This window comes from Uloborus diversus, chromosome 2 (assembly GCF_026930045.1).
Source record: "Uloborus diversus isolate 005 chromosome 2, Udiv.v.3.1, whole genome shotgun sequence".
Taxonomy (NCBI): domain Eukaryota; kingdom Metazoa; phylum Arthropoda; class Arachnida; order Araneae; family Uloboridae; genus Uloborus; species Uloborus diversus.
The window spans coordinates 58272483-58294198 of NC_072732.1; the positions used below are offsets into that span (position 1 = coordinate 58272483).

A 21716-nucleotide genomic window follows, 5' to 3' on the forward strand; every position below is an offset into this window, starting at 1 on the left:
TTTTTCGGAAATGAAGTTCTAAAAACGTAACTGAAGACCATCATTAACGACATTTTCGGAAGAGTTTTTTTTTCTGGCCATTTTTTTCGAAATTGAAGCTCCAATAATTCAAAAGTTTTAACCGTCCTCGATGACATTGGAGAGAGGGGTTGAGGAATTCTCCTCTGGAAAATTTTCGGAATTAAAGTCGTAAAAATACTGTTGTAGACTATTTTTGTGATGTGTTAGGGGGAAGAGGGAGAGTGGTGACCTTTTCCCGGAATTTTTTTTAATTTACAAACCTTTTGGAGGGGCGATCGCCCCCCTCCCTTATTGGATCTGCCACTGCCCACAGACTACCTACTATGAAAGTGCAAAATTAATGATGCTCCAATTATCTGTTTTTTTCCCCTCAAAGTTAAAACTATTGAACCTCAATTTACAGTTAAAAAAAGGACTGCTCCGGTGCCTGTAAGGTTGTCTTTTTTACACAGATTTGCTTTTACTCTATTGATTGCAGCTATGTAAATTAAACAACCTTACAGATAAAGAAAAAGCTGTCTTTGTTTGGCCCGCCCTCAATAGTACAACAAAACTAAGCGGAAAAAACGCAAAACCCAAACGTCCCCCCCTCTCAAAAAAATGTTAAATATGTTGCAAATAACTTCTTACCCTTTCAACAAAAATGGGTAAAAGGTCCCACCCTTTTGTGCGTCGGGTTTAGGGAGGAGGGGGGGGGGACAAAAAATCCTCTCTTTTTAAAATTCTATTACTTAAAAAATTACTCAAAAATCGCAGAAACCACTCTATAATAATAAAATAACAAACTCTAATAAACAAAAATGCTAATTAATCTTGCGCCATTGGATTTTTTAAAGAAGTTTTTTTTTTGAGGACTTTTATTCTGGAAGGCTATTTCTGTTACGCTTGAGGGGTGCTCCATCCCTTTTTTTTTGGGGGGGGGGGGGTGTAATTTGCATTCTAAAATCAATGATTACACTGAAGTTCATGGACAAACCTCACTGATTTTTAACTTTTTCGAAACAGGTTTAAATGCCTCCCAAGTCCAATGATATAGACAATGGTGTAGCTACAGTTTCTTCCAGGTGATTCCCCTATTTGCCACCCTTTCATTGAGACATATCTAAATACATTAAACCGTCAAAAATTATTGAACTTAAAATTTAAAACATCATTTAAGGAAGTAAAGGGGAACTAATTCAATCCATGTTCTTCTTAGAGAAATATTCTAAATTTGCTTCAAAAATTGCAGTTAAAAGTAACCTTTGGGGGGAATGGGGTTCTCTCCCGAATCTTCATCGAAACTGAAGTCAGTTTTAGCCTTTGTTTGACATTAGGAAGTCAGATTCTTTTCTTAAATATTTCCCGAAATTTAAGTTTTAAAAATAAAATTTAAGTTTGTCTTAGAGGAAGGAAAAGAGAATGAGAAATGTTTAGAGGTTCACTATGGAAATATTTAAACTTTGAACACTGAAAAGCACAATTGTAGTCTTACCAAAACCTTACATTTCGAAGGTTTTTTTTTCTTTGCTTCCAGTAATAGATTTAAAGTATGATTCCCTTATTAAAATTTTTTCACGTTAATGGTGCTGAATTGCCGACCCCCAAAAGTATGCCCCTCCCCGGGGCGGACCGCCCCCTCCGCCCCACCCTAGCTACGCCACTAGATATAGAAATGTCAGTAGGCTCATCCTAAAATGATCTAAGTGTGGTTGAAAAGTGGTTAATATTCAAATTGTTGGAAAAGGAACCACCAACTTAAATTTAAAAAAACAAAATGAGGAAAAAATTTTTGGTCGATCGTATTTTAAGTGTTTCCGCAAAACATCAGGACGTCTCAATGTTTGGTGCCTACGTAGAACTCAAAGAGAAGAAGTTTGACTTACCCCAATGTTGTAAACGCACAAAAAAACTTCACACAGATTTGGCACATCACACATCTTTTATTTCCGACCATCATTTACATGAAGGTCTCGGGAGAGCTCCCGCGAATTCAACCACAGATTTTCTTCTCACATGGAATGAATTAAAAAAAAATGAATACAAAGTAGATTATTGTAAGACAGTCTATTGCAGGGATTCAAAATGTCCTAAGGGATGGGTCAGCTTCACACATGAAAAAAATATGACGTGAGTTGATGTTCAGAAAAAAAAACGGAATCAAACCAAAAAAAAAAACGGAGGAAGGATGCTTCACATTATACTTTAGCGGAACGAATGAAGTGATGCATCACTGAAGCTGGGGACTATCACTGGCGATGGAAAAGTTAACCTCATCTCACCACGAAAATGGCAAAGCAGGCGTCAGAAATTAACCTCAGATTCGGGTGCACATACTACTCTTGTTTCGCACGGTATCTCCAGATGCAGATACCACCATCATCAATTTGGACGAAGAAAAACACGGGGTGGAACTAAAAAACTTTGAGATGTACTTTCATTCATCATCGTCGGAACAAAAAACGTGCACTTCGTCATTTTTTTAAATCTTGATTCTTGGCTATCATATTGAGCAGAATTTATTAACTAATAGCTCATTTTAGGTATTTGACAGGGCTAATCAGCACCTGTATCAATAATTATATCATCACACCACTTGTTTAACGGATGGATCGAGATTCATAATCCCCATCATCGTCAATTCGTGAGACAACCTTTCACAGGTCTAGCGTCCGCGCTCCTCAGAAAGCAGCATCACATGTCACCGCTAGCACTCGACTACTCACAAAATTTTCCGATACATCCCAGCAAAAACCCCACGCGGTCGCGCGAAAAGCAGATATTCATACGCGGCGTTACTTAGCGCAGGGAATGGGAACGCGGGAAAATGACATCACCGAACCAGACCACGCCTACGGCCAATGAGCGAAAAAGGCGGGAGACAACGCATCACGGGAAGAAGAAGGGAAAACATGGCCGCCAAAAACTCAGAAAAGACCCCATTAAATAAAAAATCTGAAAATGTGAACACATGAAATAAAAACGCGAATCTATGAAAATATATGTGATTACTATATCACACTAAGTGAGCTCAGAAACCAATTTAGTTGTTACAGTGAAACCTGTGTAAGTTGACCACTTGCGGTGCAGTACTTTGGTGGTCAACTTAGACAGGTGGTCAACTTATAAAGGGGGTAATGATTTTTTTTTTTTTTTTGGAATTCTTGCACCATGACACCTTTTGTAATTCTTGCAATTGACGCCTACTCTTTCTGTTTAACTCACTTTCATTGTTTAGCATTACTTTGAAACAACAACTTAAGATGTTATTCAAATATTTTTAGAGATTATTTTCCCAGAATGACGTATAATGTGTCGTGCAAATTTAAAATTTCAGTAAATTGATCAAAAAAAAGCCTTATTGTTTATGAAAAGTTACTCATTTTATATTAATAGTTCCTAAAAATTTATAGCTAATCAAAAATTACAAATTTTTCGCTTAACAACAGAAGAAAAACAAGTTTGGGGAATAAAAGGAATCTTAGTAGTTTTCCCATGTGGTTAAACTCAAAAGCAGGTTTAGTTATGCTGCTGTTTCATTTAGTTGGTAAAATGCTGGTCTGGCATCAGAAATATTCTTGGAAAGCTTAAAATAATAATAATTAAAAAAATTAATAATTTGCTGAATAAAATTTTAAAAAGTAAACCAAGTGGTCAACTTACAAAGGGTTTTTTACAATACTCCAATCCAAACTTGGTGTTCATTAGTGGTCAAGATAGACAGGTGGTCAAGATAGAGAGGTGGTCAAGTTACAGAGGTTTTCCTTCATTATATAAGATAGGACTAATTCCGTTCCTGACAAAAGCGGTCAACATAGACAGGTGGTCAACTTACAAAGGTGGTCAACTTTACAGGTTTTACTGTACTGGAGTTATTTAACTGTTAAGAGCGTTAAAAATGATATCAAAAACTAAATCCCTGTAAAGCCCCAAAAAAGTTCAAATTGACTGAAATTTCCTTTGTTCTTCTTAATTAATTTACTTCCACTTTTGGATTGGACAAATTTGGATCTACTATTTTTAACCCGGAATTCCCACATTATAATCTAAACCATAGCATCGTCTTATCATACCAGTATAGTATAGTAATGGAAGAAAAAGTTAGAAAGACACTTACACATACAAATATAAAAATTATTGTAGTTTAGTAAAAGGGGGAAAGGGCGAGTTTGGGTAAAACTTAAAAAGTAGGTAACATAGTCCATCCTCGACTACACTACTATCTAAAACTAATTTAAATCAAAATTTATGGAATTTACTTGATTAAAATAGTAGCAATAGCAAGTAATTTTTTTAATCTCATATCATTGGTTTTAGAAAATAACGGTCACGGACGCAATGAAGGTCACTTCGCCCCCACCACCCCTAGTAAATCCCCCGCTGAAGCCTTTTGCCAATAGTTAGTTGAAATATATTATTAAAACATTCTCTTAAGCAAAACAATATCCTGGTATTTTTATCTTGAATAAAATTTCTCATTGTTTGCATTAATTGTAATATGTTTAATAAACATAGAACAACTTTGTAGCTCTTTTTTCATAGTTAAATTTGTAATTATGATATATATGTATATATAGTTGCAATTTTCTTCCTTTTTTAGAATATTATTTTCCTTTTTTTTCTTATTTATGAAATTTTTGCTCCTATTTTTCCTACTATTTTTTCTAAAAATTGTCTGCGGAGCCTGAGTCTGACATTTTTCTAATTCAGTAAAAGTAAATTTTCTTACTCTTAAAACTTTTTTTTAACCTATCACCAAAGTAGTTTTGTTTATTGTTGGAAAAGAGCTTGGTGACATATTAAATTTTTTAGCAATGGGAACTTTTTCTATCAAAATAATTAGATCCAGAAAATCTAGAATTTTTCGTTTTCCTCCTATAGGAAGGAAAATTATTTTTCTTTTTACAGATGTCATATTTTACTAATAATGCTTGGAAACCACACTATCAAATAAAAATCTTAAAGAGTAACTGAAAAAAAGTCATAATGAAAATGATTATGGATTGAAGAATAGTTTTTCTTCGCAAACAGATACAGCACTTTCTAAAAAAAAAAAAAAAAAAAACAGTAAAAATAGAATTACATTGAATTCTTCCCTTTTCTTTCTACCTTTCTCTGTCACCTGCAATACTTTTCCTTTTCCACTTCACATGGGAAAAATTCCATTGAAGAACAGAGCACTATGTGTATACTGGACAGATAGTGCTCATGATTATATGTTACAGTCAAACTTCATTATCCCAACACCTGGGATTTAACAACATTCCGAATGTTGCGTCGCTTTTCCAAAGTCCCAAACTTATGCCATATAGTTTTAATGTTAAGTGGCTCTGGATGTTATGAGTGTTTAATGGTGAAACTCCAGTTACGACAAAACTTTGTACTGATCAGACTGGATCGAATTTTTCGTTGTAACTGAAATATTTTCAGTAAAATAATGAAAACACCGGGAAAAGTTTATAGTAGTAATTTCTGACTCTGAAAAAAGAAAAGAAACTTGTGTTATTATAGACCACATATGCCATCTCAAGAATGGTGGATGGGGAAGTCCATCAAAACCTCTCCTAAAGACCAGCAAATTGGCGTAGCACCAAAAATAAAAGAACAAATTTTGGTTAGAGTAAACTAAAAGAGAACAAAAAGAAAGCAATTAAACATTTTAGTCTGGACAAATGTCTGTTGTCTCTTGCTTATAAAAGTGGAAATAAACCAGAATAAGAACAATTAACACCAATTAATGACCACTTTTTTCAAAAACAAAGAGTGGTCACTTCAAAGAAGTTTTACTGTCTATATGTATAAGTATACAACCACCTTTTTGAGAATTCTTGGTTTCATAAATGCTGTTTTTTGAAAGTTAAGACATACAGTAGTAGTTTCTTTTTGGCTATTATTCAATAAAATTTATATATATATATATATATATATATATATATATATATATATATATATATATATATATATATATATATATATATATAGCATTCATATTCACTTGCCTTGTATGTATAATTCTTTTAAAAATAATGCTTTTTTTTGTAGGTTCCTGATAGAGCAAGAGCTGCTCCTTCTATACCAGACCCAGAGAAAAAATTTGCCGAAATAATGGGAGTATGTTTATGAAATTACTTTTGCTCCAAAGATTTTAGTTTGAAATAATTTGTATCAATTGAGAACAGAAAATTAATTTGTTTTTATTACATGCTCAGTTTGAGATGCTTTATTTGTGAATAATATTCAACACCTGTTATTTGTCAAACCATTTATTTGACTAGCTCTGAAGGAGAGAAAGAAGTGCTAGTCTAAGCAATTAGCCTGTTTTTTATTCATTTATTATTTTTTTAATCAAATTGACATGCATGAATTAGTGATTTTATTAAACCAACATTTTTGCTCATTTTTCAAAATAGCTTAAAATGAGTTTTTAGCAAGCTTTCTTATGTAGAGCGTAAATCTATCCTACATTCAATAGTGATATTATTTCAAGACTTCAGGAATGAGCTTGAATTAAGTTAAAAGTACTAAATCTTCAAGTTCAAGATTCATTCAAACACAAAATTTTAGCGTACAGCATTGAGACACATTTAAAACTTATTGAGGTTACTGCAAAACATTACAAAGATGGACTACACCACAACATGAGCGGTTGTAGTTACATAAAAGGACACAAGTTCTGAGTTAATTTGCATAAAATAATTCTAACATGCTCCTCATGCCGCAATGTTAAGTAGAAGTATTGAATTCATCAAGTGGCACATTTCAAGTGGATTCTGAATTTTATTATCATTAACTCTCTTCAGTATAAAAATATGCTGATTTTAATCAAATAACATGTGAACATTATCTTTAAAGATGACTAACAGTTAAAAGGGCAGTCAAGAGAGCCCATATGCAAAATTTTAATGGGGGGGGGGCTCAGATATTTTCCCCATGGTTTAGCAGGATCTTTTCCCCATAGAAACTGATTTCAATACAGATTAGAGTTATTAAGGATTGACATTTTTAATAAATTATTTGTTAATGGCTGGAGAAGAAATGTTTTTACAGTTTTGCAAAGTAAAAAGTACTAAAAGCAAAGAAGTTTCAATTTCTAAGGGGGGGGCTTGAGCCCCCTCTTGCCCCCCTATATGGGCACCCTTGGGTTCAGTTACAATTTTAAATACTTGAAATTTTTCTTGTTTGAATATATATATATATATATTGTCGCCTCAGAGCAACAGTAAGATATCTTACTGGTGTTTCTGGGACTAGATGTTTTACTGTTGCTCTCAGGCGATATGTATGTACAAGTATCCTTCGTACAACACGGTTAATTCATTCTGTGTAATATCAAAACCGTGTCATACAAGACTTTTTTATAAATAGCTTTTTTACTTATTTTTTAAATTAATTAATCATGTACATATCATAAATCATGTCAACATGTTTCGTGTTATATCGAAACTGTGTTATACGAGACTTTGAAATAATGTTAATCAAGAAAGGTGTACCGCGTTATATCAAAACCAAGTTTTAAGGTTCAAATTTTATAATAACTGAAATTTCGACTTAATAGAACATAATAATACAAGAATGTTATAAACAATACACCTAATTATGTTACATACCTCAAATTGAAATTATTATGCACAACAAGAAAAACGTTTATCAACTTTCTTTACTAAGAACAAAATGCATTCTATCAGAAACAAAAAATTTGAGCTTTTCTGGAGCATTAAATTTCGTCTGAGCAATAACAACAAAACACAATGTAAAATAAAATGAACAGAATCATTCTATTCATTTTATTTCATATTTTGTTTTGACTGCATTTTTTATTTATTGTTTGCCAAATTTATCTTATGTTTAATCTCACTGTTATTTTATTACAATGCATTGGAAACAAAATAATTTTTATCTTTTTGTTGGTAGAGCACTGATGAGAAAAATAAAGTAGTTAAAAGTTAGTATTATACGAGGAAACCAAACTTTCGTGCCAAAGACAGGCAACTTTTCGCAAAAGTTTCATAAAAACAAAGTAAAAACTTATTCAAGTTATTATCATACATTTTTTAACAGTGTATTAAACAAAAATAAAATTCCATCTTTTAAAATTTGTGTTTTATCAAAACCGTGTAGTTCTAAATTCAAGTTTTATACCGTGTAATATTGAAACCTTGCTATAATAATCGCAAATTTGGTACCGTGTAATACCGAAACCATGTTGTGGAAGTAAAGCGTTATACGAGGGACGCCTGTATATATTTTTAGACTAATTATGTTAAAAACGTTGAGCTTCTCCCGTTTGTTTTTAATTATTCTGTTAGGGAATTTATTGATTTTTTTTTTCAATTTGTTTTCTAGATTCAAGGGAAAAAAACGAATATTGTGTGTTATTAATAACATTTAGTTTTCCTAATTTGAAAAGCTGCATAGAAAATAGATACTAGATTGGAATTAAAAAAAAAATGTATTTCAAGTTTTTGTCGTTGAAATTGCCATTAACTTAACACTCGAGAAACATTTTCAGTTGTGAATTTGTGAGCCTTGCCCTTTTTGTTCAGTTTGTATTTGATCAGGGACTAAAATCCTGATGAATAGCTCTTTTAAAGTTTTTGGAATCTCCTCTTTGAAAATAGTGGAGTACAGAGGTCTCTTCAACCTGAGTTCCCTGGAATTTTGATAGATTCTGCAAATGACCACTATTTCCTTGCTCAGAGTGCCAAAATCCTTGTAAATTATATGTTTTTATTAATTTATTTATTTTAAGTTGAATTCTTAAAGATGGTTTGCTTGTAAAAGTAAACAGAAATAAACATTTTATTTGTTTTAGTTTATTATTCATAGAATATCTATTTGAGAATCAAAAAAACACCACATTAGATACCTTGCCGTTCATTACCTTATTGAGATGAAATAGAGAGGTAAAAATAATTTTGTGTAAATTTGAGTAAGATAAAGCTTTTGATATCCTATTTTTTATTCTCTTTGCATGATTGTGAAGTTCCTTCAAGAAAGTGTAACTTCAAAAGGTTCCCCAAAGTGTGAAAGGTTAAATATCCCTGTTCTTGCCATAAGACCCCTCCTGTGGAAATTCCGAAAATTTTCTTGAAAATACGAAAAGTTGCAGTTTTTTTAAAACTTCTATGTAAAGTTCCCTATATTACACTCACTGCCAAAAGTTAAGCACAGAGAGAAAAATGTGAATTTCTGGAAGCCAACCCGAATTGGAGATGATGCAATTCCTTGCAGAGGTAAATAGAAGTATGCGAATAAGTTAGGTAACAGCCAATCACGGTTTTGTGTCGAGAAATATGCAAAAAATGGCAGTCATATAAGAAGGCAACATTTTGAAGGGTTACAGGAGTTGCTTGTAAGTGCCAATAATAGGTGTTTAGAACTGTCGTACGATTTGTTTTTAAGACAGACGTGTTTGTATGGCTTCCAGAAGACAAATAAAAATTTTTCAGCAATGCCATGTTGTCAGACGCACTGAAGCAGGACACTCAATCACAGCTGTTGCTATTTTCTTTGGCGTTCCCCCGCCATTTCTCGATTATGAAACAATTTTTAAGAAGCCAAACCTTTGCCCGAAAACCTATGAGCGGTTCTCCAAGGGTTCCGAACAGCGTGGAATATCAATATTTTACTGTTGTAGCCAAGCGGAACCGAAGAGAGACCTCCACACGTGTGACATCTATGGTTGCAGTGGCCATTGGTAAGACGATATCTTCCACTACTGTGCACCGAAGTCTATTCATGAATGGGCTGTATGCCTGGGTGCCACAAGTTTGTTATCCGCTCTCACTCCAATCCAGAGGGGCACGATTAAAGTGATACTGCCAACATATCAGTTGAACTGTGTCTGATTGGGAGCACTGTTATGTTCACAGATGAGTCAAAATTTGCTCTGCAACCTGATGTCAAGCATGTAAGGGTCTAAAGAGAACAAGGCACGAGTAATCGGCCCCAGAGCATCACTGAACTTCACGCATTTCGAGGTGGAAGAACCATTATCTTGGCAGGGATTTTGTTGGGGTTTCGCACCGACCTGCACATCTACAGACAGGGTTCTGTGATGGCTGTACGGTATCGGGATGAAGTCCAGACCCCACTGTAAGACTGTACGCTGCAGCAGTGGGTTTTGATTTCATTTTGTTAGACAATATTACGCTTCTCAATAGAGCTGCCATTGTTGACAACTACCTATAGAATGAGATTATTGCGCGTATGGGCTAGCCGGCATACTCACTTAACCTTAATCCCATTGAAAATCTTTGGGATGCCATTGACCTTTCCCTTAGTACACGTTTCCCACCCACAGCCACTTTTACAGAGTTGGAAACTGCTCTACATGAGGAAGGGCGATTACTCGACTCTGCGGTGGTGGATCACCTCATAAAAAGCATGTTTACACTCTGTGAACTTTGTATGCTGATGAGAGATGCTCACATACCCTATTTATGTCAGTTTTTGTTGTTTGTTTGAAATTAAACAATATTTTGTAAATGATTACGATGTGATGCCATCTCATAGTTTATGAAAATTTACTATTGTTTTCATCTCTGTATGTAATTCTTTGTTTTGTTCATTGCATAAATATATTTGCTAATTTCCTGCAGCATTTCATTTCAATCAAAGCAGTATTTATCCTTATTTTTGCATTTTACTTTTCCATGCTTAACTTTTGGCAGTAGGTGTATTTGAAAACTTTTATTTTGCTTTTGGATTAGTGAATTTTGTTAAGGATATCGATTGTATATTTTTAATCTGGAAACACAGTTTCTGTAATAAGAGGATTTTTTTTTGTTTAACATTCTTTTTTCATTTACCCTACCTATAATATAAAATTGGTAATCTTTTTGCACCCTTAAAAAAATTAAATTTTCTCTTTCTAAACTTCCAACATGAATACCTATGTATATATTTTCGATTATTTTAGCTAAATTTTGGAGTAGTTTACGTACATAAAAACATATCACACAAAAACTATGTCAAATACTATTTTTATATTATACTTATTCTATTGAAATATGATTTGCACTTTTAGACATTAGAATTTTAGCCCCCATTGTTTCTTTAAGTCAAAATTTTTTGTTATATTTTAATAACTTTTTGTCCCATTATAGGGAGGTAAAACTCAATTTTTGTCTGAAGAACCTCAAATGTTAACTAAAGATTCATTAACAAAATTAGAAGATGTTTTCGATTTTCAATGTGTTGTTTCCGGTGAAACTCCAAGTGAACCGGCCACTTTTTTCCTTGGACTAGGGGTTTGTATCTTTCTTGAAACATCTCTCGTTCTACTTTTTCTTGATTATATTTTACTTGTTTTATTTTTTAATTTTTTTATTATTTTTTATAAACATAAAAAATGCTTATGCAAAAAAAATTAAAAAATCATAGCATTATGTTTATTCTTATAAATTTATGTGCTTCAATGTGAAATGTCTATAAAATGCATCAAAAAGAAATTTATTTAAATAATAATTAATAAGAGGTTTCAATAAATGTAAGAAATGAGTAAATTTTATTTATTTTAAAAAAATGAGGAATTATGTAAACAAGAAAAGCAGTTTTTCTCTCCCATTAATTTAAGCAGATATTTAAGGACAATACTTTTTGTTGAAATGGTGATTTATCAATTTCAAACTAATGAACTAAATCTTTGCTTTGAACTAACAATTAGGGCTTAATTTGTATGCCGATAAACTAACCGGGACTCTTCAAGCATTTTGTTCTAATAAATAGACAAAGAGATTGCTAACTTTTGTAAACCAGAACAAAGTCTGGAACACACTCTCAGTATGACTCCAAATCTAATAAATTAAGTAGGAGTTCTGAGATGGTATTGAATTTATATATTGAATTATTCTGCTTTAAACTGGAAATGCTTGATAAAATTTTGATTTTTCATCAAATATTATCATTTAAAACCTTTCTTTCTTGAAACTTAATCTCCTATTTCTTTTTATAAGGTTGTAAGGTATGAAGTATCATTAAAAAGAAAAAAAAAGATAGCAAATTTTCGAGAAAATGCTACAAATAGCTATTTTAAGGCTATATTGGGGATCTCTTTTTTCAGTGTTAAAAGTGCTCAATGTGCATTAAGAAAGTTGTGTGTGAGTGCATGTAAAAATGCACAAAGGTATTTATACCAAATGGGTCGGAGATTCTGAGATTTCAGGAACATCATATTTTTGAGTTTTGTTTTAAGATTGATGAACTTATTTCTTTTACTTGTGCTTGCCTTGAACTTTTTTTTGTAGCAATTTTTGTCACATATTTTTCAATACTGTAGAGTCTAGAAAATCTGAGGTAATTGGAGTTCAAGCCACGTCTGATTACTAAAGACTCCAATTATCTGGAAAATTCTTAGCAACTTAAATTTTGGGCAACTGGGGCAGCATAAAAATATGCAATTTTTACTTGTACAATGAAGGGGAAAAATGTCTTTACAAAAAACTCATCACTCAAATTTCAATATAGATTTTTATTTTAAATGTTCTGAAATAACTTTTATTATTAGTTGTTTTTTTCCCCCCATGATATCAAAAGGTATTTATTTGTATAAACTTGTAGTCAACTCCAAAAAATACCATACTGTAGACTGTCACTGAATCCATTTAAACAAGTTTTGTCATGACATTTGTATTTATGTTAATGCACTTATATGTATACATCAACAACAGGACAACAGTTTAAACACCAAAATGGCTAGTTACTGAGAAAAAATATCTCGTGTGCACAATTTGTACTGCATCAGTTTTCCCCCCTTTTCAATGGGAAACTCCAAAAGAGTGCTGGTATTTTATTCTTTGCGGAAACTTTTTTAGCTTTTAGTCATTATTCAGATTCAACTCAGATATTTTAGCTAGTAAAAAATATAAAGTAAGCACCTCAAACTAATCGGAACCTCCGACTTTTGGTCCTTGGGATTTTGAGACTTTGCTGTACCTTTGAATTGATTTTCAAGTCAAGACAATTATGCAAATCAAGCCTTCTAAAAAGAGTATGATGCTATTTGTATGAGCTATGATATAAAATAAGGGAAAAACCAAGAGAATTATTTATTAAGCTAGTGTGCCTTATGTTGTTTAACAAATAAGAAGCTTGTTTAATCCTTCATTAGTGCACATTTAAAAGAAAAGTCTGTTCTGATTGCAACTCATTATTTTTTATTGCAGTATATTTTATTAACTGTATTTTAATGTTAATTTGTTATAAATGCTTGTAGTCTGCTACAACATACATTTGCTTGCAAATTTTGAAAATGTACTTTTTTATACTGTACTGTTACACCAGGCAATTTTATATTGAGGTATTTAAACTTTTTAAGGTGCTTAAGTTTGACTTTTATAATTTATTTTTAAACTTGAATAATTATTATAACACAAATTTATGAAATTTCAGAGGCTTAATGTTTATCGATATGATGTAAAAAACAGTAAATGGAAAAAAATTGAAGCTACATTAGAACTTCCAGCAAATACATTGTTTTATGGAGAATTTGTCTATGAGCTTAAAGGAGAGGTAAACTATTTTGTTACTATTACTTTTTTCTATTGCAAGATGCACCTGGGGGAAGAAAAGAGAAAAAAATTTGTAATGATTATTACAAATCATATTACAAAAAATATAATGAAAATTTGTGAAAGGAAAGATGTATCTTCAGCCTGTTTACCAATAACTAATCTTCGTGTAGCCAACCTCCGAAAATGTATTTACCTTCATAGATAATTAGATGATAGAGGGGAGGAAGAAAGATCTATTTTCATTTATAACAAAAGGCTTTTGTATGTTTTTTTTTTCTTTTAAACAGGTAAATGCTGAAATACAGTACTCAAAAAGAAAGGTGAAGTAATTGTTTAGATTGGGGGTGTCTTGCTGCTGGGCACTTCCAATCGTTAATTCATTAGGAAATTTTATACCTCTCTGACTAATAGCTTATTTTTAGTTGATTTTTTAATTGAAGTTTACCGCAACATGATTCAAGTTTCAAGAAGAAACAATTTTTTTCCAACAATGTGTCAGAGAGGAGGGGGATGATTACAACACAAAAGACCCCCCCCCCCATCAAGCAATTGCTACAATACATTACAAATTAAAACTGATATGAACTAGTTAATTTTTTAGTTTTCTGATTTTAACACTTCTTATATGCATCACATTTTGTTAAATATTTATTCCCTTTTTATTAATGAATATTTTCTTGCTAATTTTGCTTAAATTTTAACTTTTTGTGTAATGTGTGACCACTATCTCAACTTCTTTATTTTTTTCCAGCTGTATGTATTTTTAATGTAGACAAAAAACCCACCTGTTTCAAACTGATTTGAATTTTATTTTTGATTTCTGTGTTTTCTGTTTATCTTACAACTTGTTTAATTATTAATTATAAAATTAAAATTATTCAAAAATAATTGAACAACTACAAGAAATAAAGAATTTTAGTAGGCATAGGAGTCTTTAAGGGTCTGTTTTACTTTGGGGGGGGGGGGGGGGGGGAGTTGAATCTTTCTGGGGGGGGGGGTACTTTGTAGCATTTGAAGCAATGTTGCACCATCAGTGTTGCATTGCTCTGATATCTGTGTATGACAGAAATATTATTGTTTTTTTTTTCCTGTGTAGAATCGAGCTCAAAGGAAGATTTTGTGCCTTCACATTATTGATGCAATAAGTATAGGGGGGAAAGATGTAAGAAAACGGCACTACAAAGATAGGTAAATAAAAATGTCTTAAAATCTTGCTTAGTGTTTCCTTTTCCCAGTTTAAATGTGCAAAAATGAGAAATAATATTTTTCAAACAAAATTAGTGCTATGCTATTTAATTTGCAATTTCTTTTCTATTTCATTTTTAGAATGATTCAAGCTGAAAAATTGGTTAAAGCTGTGTCTAAACCAAGCAAAAAAGATTATACTTCTCTCAGGGTTAAAACAGTTTTTGATCTTCATCTAGTTAGAGAAGTTTTTGCAAAGTAAGAATTTTATATTATATGTTGTTGACCTCAGTTGTAATGACAGCAAAGGATTAGTGATATTTATGCCATCAAAACTGACGTAATGTTGTAAACAAGCTTAATTTTTGAGAGTATAAATTATGTATTGGTAGCATAGTAAAAACACCTTACCTGTATGGTTAAAGTAGGGATGCCCACTCCCCTAAGAGCAAGGGCGCAGCCCCCCCCTCCCAAATGAAAAGAAAAAGTACCTGTTAAAACCCCCCCTTAAAATTTCAATGCTGCATTCTGCGCCATGACCCCCCCCCCCCAGGTGGGCACCCCTAATTAAAGAGCTCTAACAGAACCAAGTTGTTTCATATACACTTTATGATTTTTTTTTTAACACTAGTAGTTATTTTATTGTGATCATTATGTTAAGCTTATAGTTCATCAATGTGATTTCTCCAAAACCATTTTCAATATCAGAAACTTTTTGTATATGCTTTAATTTTGTAAAACTGCTAATTTCAAAAATATGTTAACAGCTTCCGTAGTAATAGGTAAGTACAATGTCAAGTTCATTGGTATCTTGGATTCCATCATTTCTCCATTAGTTTGTTAAATGTCCTCCACTGTTTCACCCAGTGGCAGTGCATCATGAAGGTTGGGTGCAGGCAAATAATTTTTTCAATGTCATGTGATTTTAACCAAATATGACAGTGGAACTAAAGAAAGACTAATACATTTAGGTAGAGGAAATCCACAATAAATCAACCAATCAGCGCAGGACCTAGGATATCAATAACTTTTAAAATCATAGATCACATTTGATAAAGAAGAATTTTTTTAAAAAAACCTCTATTTCCAGCCTTTTTTCTTCTCTCCTACAGAATTTCAAATTTTCACAAAAATCTAGGTATGTCTAAAAACATGGTTCATACGCTATGAAAAGAGCTTGAAAGGGGGGCACTCTTGGGAAAGAAAATCGAAGGAGGGGAACTGGCATGCTGTCAATAACCGAAGGATTTCCGCTAATTGAAGTCACAGAAAACGAAAACTGTCTCAACGTTATGTTCAAAAAATTGCAAATCTATCAAGGCCTGGTTTGTTGTCAATTCTCTGGCTTTCAAAAGAAGCTAGAGTGACATAAATAGAGAGATGGATACATATACTCTCAGGTTTTAATATTTAAGAATACTGTAAAAAAGTTCATGCTTTCAAATAGTCGTAACCAGTCCTTGAAAGAGCTCATTTATCCTTGTAATTTTTTTTCCAATTTTGTGTACAGACCACAAAAAATGCTTAGTTTTTATCATCCTGAAGGTTGCTTCTTAGCCCTTCTAAAGTATTTCATAAACTTGAAATTGATAATTATGATGCAATTTTATTAATTATTTTTTGGAAGTTGGAGTTCAATTGGAGTTTAAGTTGCATTTTAGAACTACTATTATGTCTTGTACAAATTATTATTTTGCTGCTAGCAAGTTTTAATTATAAAAATGTTCCCTTTTTTTTAGGTTAGCTTTGAAATTTATCAAAAACAGTCAAGTTCCTAGGTTGTGTTTTGATTTAGATAATGAAAGGCACATTTTACCGACTGGTCTGCTGATTTTTAGAACAGTAGTTGGTATGTTGAACATATATATTTTACCTCCTAAAAATATATGCAAATTTTCAAAAGAACCTTGTGATAGCTATTTTTTTTTTCTTTTGCTTTTTAATAGCATTTTGAATCTAATAGTAGCAATCAGAAATATAGCATACATTTTCTGAAACAATTCAAATTAACTAAATATAAAAATTTGGTAACTTCAAAAGGCCGGCTATATATATTTTTTTTTCCAGAACTGAACATGCTTAAAGGATTTACATTAAAGGTCACCTCCAAATGGCGAATTCTTAACAACAGCCACTCATAGCCACCACATAGTTCAGTGGTTTTATAAAAAAATATTTCATTTCTTTCCACCTTGAATTGGAAATTATAGCACATGATCCTTAGAATGAAGGTCTCCCTTCTTCCCTACACATATAACACCCAGAGATCCTCTCTCCTAGTACGGCTAATTTTAAAAAGATGACAGGCTAATTCATCAATATTTATTTCTGTAATTTGTAATCATTTGAACTTGGAATATACACTTAGCCATCTCCATGGCCATCGACAGGCCATTTCAGCCTAGTCAGGGGGGTCCTTCAAATGGCCTGACTTGGAGTAAAAGTGATGTAAATTTAACAAGTCTTATGGAGGAAGATGTGTCCGGAAACCACTGACAATGGGCCCACCTTGGCTGTGGCCATTGCATGAAAGTTTTTTACTTCAAAGGTTTGACACTTAAGCCATGCCCATGACATATCCTCCTTTGATACTAATTCAGTCGGTCACACCAGAAACTTGTTCTAATCATTTAAAAATGCAAACATTATTGAAACGAAATTAATCATTTAAAGGTATGCATTAGTGAATGAAATTGTTTGAAACACAACCAATTCTTGGATCTATTTTGCAGGAAAAGGGCTGTGAAAATTACAGTATAGTAGGGGATCAAAAACTGTAAAGTTTAAATTCAGATTTTTGCTTTAGATAATAATGCAGATCTGTATTGAAAAGCTTTTAAAATTACTATCAATCTATATAAAAAGTTTTGTTTAAAAATATTGTAATATTTGCCTCATTATTTTTAAATTCTCAAACTTAAGCATTTTCAATTTTCTGAATTATCTTTTTGCATACCTCACAACCACAGCTTCCTCTTTTTAGAGGTATTACTGTATTTAATCTTAATAGTAATTTTGTATAATCTCAGCCATTTAATATTGTTTACAACTGTGATATAAATAGGTAATACAATGATGTTCATCTAACAATTTGCATTTTCATTTTTTTTTTAAATTGTTAAAACTATTTTAAGTAAATGTAATTAAATGCTGAAAAAAACAACAAAAGAACTTTAAAATAGGAAAATAACTCTTTTGAATTCATAAATCTTCTGAGAAAGTGTGAGTTTTTATTGGAAACAATGGTCGTGAAAAAAAAAAAAAAGCTTGAAAATATGAAAGCAGCAGTAACAGTTTTTTGTTATGTTTCTCTGCTGTCATGGTATTTGATTGCCCTTTTATTTGATGTAAGTAAGAAAATGTATTCTCATTTTATTTGAAACTCTGTTTACCATTAATATAAACATTCACTTGGCAAAAATCTAAATTTATCCAATTTTTTTTTTCCCTAAATGAAAATTATTAGACCTGTCTTGCAATTATACATTGTTTCATGTTTTATAAATGATAGTTAACATTTTACTTTTAGATCCATGGGTTGTAGCTTTTAGTAAAACTCAACAAAGAATCTATTTTTTCAACAAAAAGGATAAAACATCTGTTTTTGAAAGAATTGAAGGAGCAAGTGCAGACTTTCTGTGAGTGCTATTTTATTCCTAATATGCCATGTATTAAATAGTTGATTTTGTTATAGAGTTTAAAAACAATGTTTTTACATAAAGTTTAGAAGTTAAAAGTTTAATAAACAATTTTTGCAATCATCATTTAATAAATATATATTATACAGTTATGCATTATATAACATTGTAAAAGAAAGATAAGTTGAAATAAACTCATTGTTATTTACTAAAGTTACACTTTTTAATGACTTTTGTCTCATAGCTCCGAAATATAATTTTTGATAAAATTGAAAGTTTTAATTCTAAATTGAAAAGAGAAAATACAGACTATCCTGTTCTTTAAAACAAAATTTTAAAGTGTCAGAAAAAGAAATATGACTAAAACGTTTTTTGCTACCTTCCAGTATGAATATGAATAGGTCAATTCTAACTTATTAACCGGCAATAGCGAAACATTTTTGTTCAGATTACAACTGCAATGAGCATAACGAAATATTTCATCATACTAAGAAAAGAAGTTCCTATAATGAAACGAACAGAACATTAGCTTTTATCCCCAGGTTAAAATTATAATCAAAAATTTTCTTTATTCTTTTACCTTTTAAACTAAAGTTTGAGGTTTTCTAAAGATCTTAAATGAGATGGAAAATTTGTTAGGTGGATCTCTGAAAACCTATGCTTTTATGAAAATCTATTTTTTTCTATTTTTTATGACTTAAAGCCTGAGGCTTAAATGCAAATCCCAAAAGTGAGTTTAACTTCATATCATGAGAATGATATGTGAAAGATATTCTAATGGTTTGGTTCAGAGTACAATAATTTACTGTGGTGCAACATGTTAGATAGATGTTTTTTGCTGTCACATTATTTGAAAAGAAACAATTGTTAAAAAAAAAAAAAAAAACCTCTTGTGATTTTCATTGCCTCAGTAGCTTTAGCTATTAATAATCCCATGGAAAAAAAAAAGAAAAAGGAAAAAAAAGAAAAAAAAACGGTTTGTGTGTGTTTCTTATTCAAAAAAAAAAAAAAAACCTGTTTGGATCCAATTTTTGTTGCTTGTTCCTAATGGGGTTTTCTATTAGCTCCTGATTTGCAAATCTTGTGCATTCCCCTTCTAGGAAATACACTAAGTAGGTTTCGTGTGGAATCACTATTGTAGAATGCCATTATCACATGAGAGTTCTGATTCTGCATTTCTTGCCATCAAAAATCTATTACGTACCAATAGGTATGAATATTACAGGGTGTGTACAGACTCCGGGGATCCTTGGAAACCATTTCCAGGAAAAAAATCAGTTTCCAAAGTACTTGGAACTTCTTTAATTTTTTAAACAGTCCAGGAAATTATTCGTGAATCTAAACTAAGGCAACTTTGATCATGTTTGCAATTGTTAAAATTAGAAATCATTACATTTTGCTTACAAAAGTTTGGCGTTGCATGTAGTCTTGCCAGGAAAAAAAACGAGACCTCTGTTTTATTTTATTTACGTCATTTTTATTTTTAGTGCTAGGCATCTGTGTTGGGATATCAGCTAGCACTGCACTTAAGCAGGTTGTGTTCCGCTCATTGCAAGTTAGGTAAACAGAAGGCTCTGAATAGAATTGATTTCTGATGAACAATATGCAGATGAGTAAACAAATGTGCAGATCTAACATTCAAATAAGTCATCAGTTTATTGCTTTAAAATACATGTATGTTTGCAATCAAAATGTGTGGTTTTTAAGTTGTTTGAAAAACGTATTTTTGTGATCACGTAAAGAGTTTGTACATTATTTTAAGAAAAGCAGATTGGTTTATCATTACATAAAGTGAATATAATGTAAGGTGTTATTGCACACGTTGTTTTACGGTACTTCCTGGATTTTTTCTGGACCCTTTGGAATTCTTTTGATGAAGTCTGTACAAACCCTGATATAGTATTTACTTTTAATTTTTATATTTCAAGAGTTGCATCTCTGGTATTGTGATTGACCAAATAAATGTTTGTTTAAGCATTCTTAAACATTTATCTGGTTTGAAAAAGGTTAGGTAAGTATATACACTGAAGAATGTTCTTAATAAAAGGTTTATGTATATTATTAAATATTGAATAAAATAGTTAAAAGTTATTGTTTTCAGGACTTCTTTTAGTAAAAGATTGTTCTGGGATTGGGAATCAGGAGCTCAACTTTTGCAAAGACAGTCAACTGAAATAGCAAAGGAGCATTCTGGACTACATGGAGACATTGTAAAACATTTTATTGAAAAGACTTTTAAGAAGCTTACAGGCCAAGTATAGCAAAAGAAGTTTGTTGTATCGTAATGCATCTGTTATTTGTTGAGGCATGCATTACCCTTTTGAAGTTGTTATGACGATGCTGTATTTATGTAGCGAAGATATTACAGTCATTTTTCATGTAATTTAAGTCATTTTCATCTGTGTGTTATGTCATTTTAAATATTTGGAAGGATTTTTTCTTGTCAGACTGGACAGTAAAGACTGGAATATTCCAGTTTTGATGTAAAAATATTTTTTTCATACTGTTAATTTAAAGTACATAAAACTGCTTTTGTAAGATGCGAATTGAATACTTGCATGTTTAGTTTAAATACAAAATATAATACCATGCTCAACAACAGTTGATTTTGCAAAATTTTCTGTAGTTAAAATCAGATGGTTTATATTCTTGAAATATTGATTTTTTGGTAAGCTGAATGTTTACATTAAAAATGATTTTTTGAACATTAAACAGTCATGCTTTTTAGAAGGTTTTGAAACTTACTTATGAATGGTGTTATAGAGCAATTCTAAGTTGTATGCAAACAATAATGATGTTGGTTTTAAAATTCTTGTAAAAAGCAAAGAAGTATTGTAAATAAAATTGTTATTGATATTTGGAATTTCAATTAAATACAAAACTAGTTTTTTTTTTAAACCAAAGAGTTTAATAAATCATTCATACAGTTTTCTCTGGCAATTTAAGTGAATATAATTTGGCCATATTTACAATTTATTATGTAAATAAAGAAATTTCCTGACATTCTACAGTTTATGTACAGGTAATGTCTTTTTTACAATTCATAAAACTGTGTACAAAATTTATAATATACATAGGTAGGAATGGATGACAGGCATCTACCTTATAAATAGTTTCAACCTTTTAAAAGCCATCACAGATTGCCTTTTTGCCATATAATGATCATGAATTCATGACCAATTTATAGCATGAGGTGATTAATTAGAAACTTTAAGATTGACAGCTTTGTCATTTGCCAGATCGCATAACATGACCAAGATTATTTGATGCTGCTCCTTGTAGTTGACGCATCATGTTCTGAAGACCACTTATTCCACCTACAAAAAAAAAAAAAAAAATTAATTTGAATTTTGACATCTTGAATTCAAATTATATTTTT

General features: G+C 31.5%; 2 protein-coding genes across 2 annotated transcripts in view; one reads left to right on the plus strand and one right to left on the minus strand.

Moving 5' to 3' along the window:
• LOC129235170 (cap-specific mRNA (nucleoside-2'-O-)-methyltransferase 1-like) overlaps window positions 1–21088 on the plus strand; it is an 84694-nt gene extending 63606 nt beyond the window's left edge. The window contains exons 18-25 of the mRNA XM_054868859.1: window positions 6043–6111; window positions 11109–11252; window positions 13393–13512; window positions 14611–14702; window positions 14841–14957; window positions 16439–16548; window positions 18229–18337; window positions 20439–21088. Of these exons, the coding sequence (XP_054724834.1) occupies window positions 6043–6111; window positions 11109–11252; window positions 13393–13512; window positions 14611–14702; window positions 14841–14957; window positions 16439–16548; window positions 18229–18337; window positions 20439–20598 (921 nt within the window). The 3' untranslated portion in view covers window positions 20599–21088. The remainder of the gene's footprint in view (window positions 1–6042; window positions 6112–11108; window positions 11253–13392; window positions 13513–14610; window positions 14703–14840; window positions 14958–16438; window positions 16549–18228; window positions 18338–20438) is intronic.
• A 175-nt stretch (window positions 21089–21263) lies between these two features.
• Window positions 21264–21716, minus strand: part of LOC129235172 (signal recognition particle subunit SRP54) — a 30821-nt gene continuing 30368 nt past the window's right edge. The window contains exon 15 of the mRNA XM_054868860.1: window positions 21264–21654. Coding sequence (XP_054724835.1) covers window positions 21566–21654 — 89 coding nt within the window. The 3' untranslated portion in view covers window positions 21264–21565. The remainder of the gene's footprint in view (window positions 21655–21716) is intronic.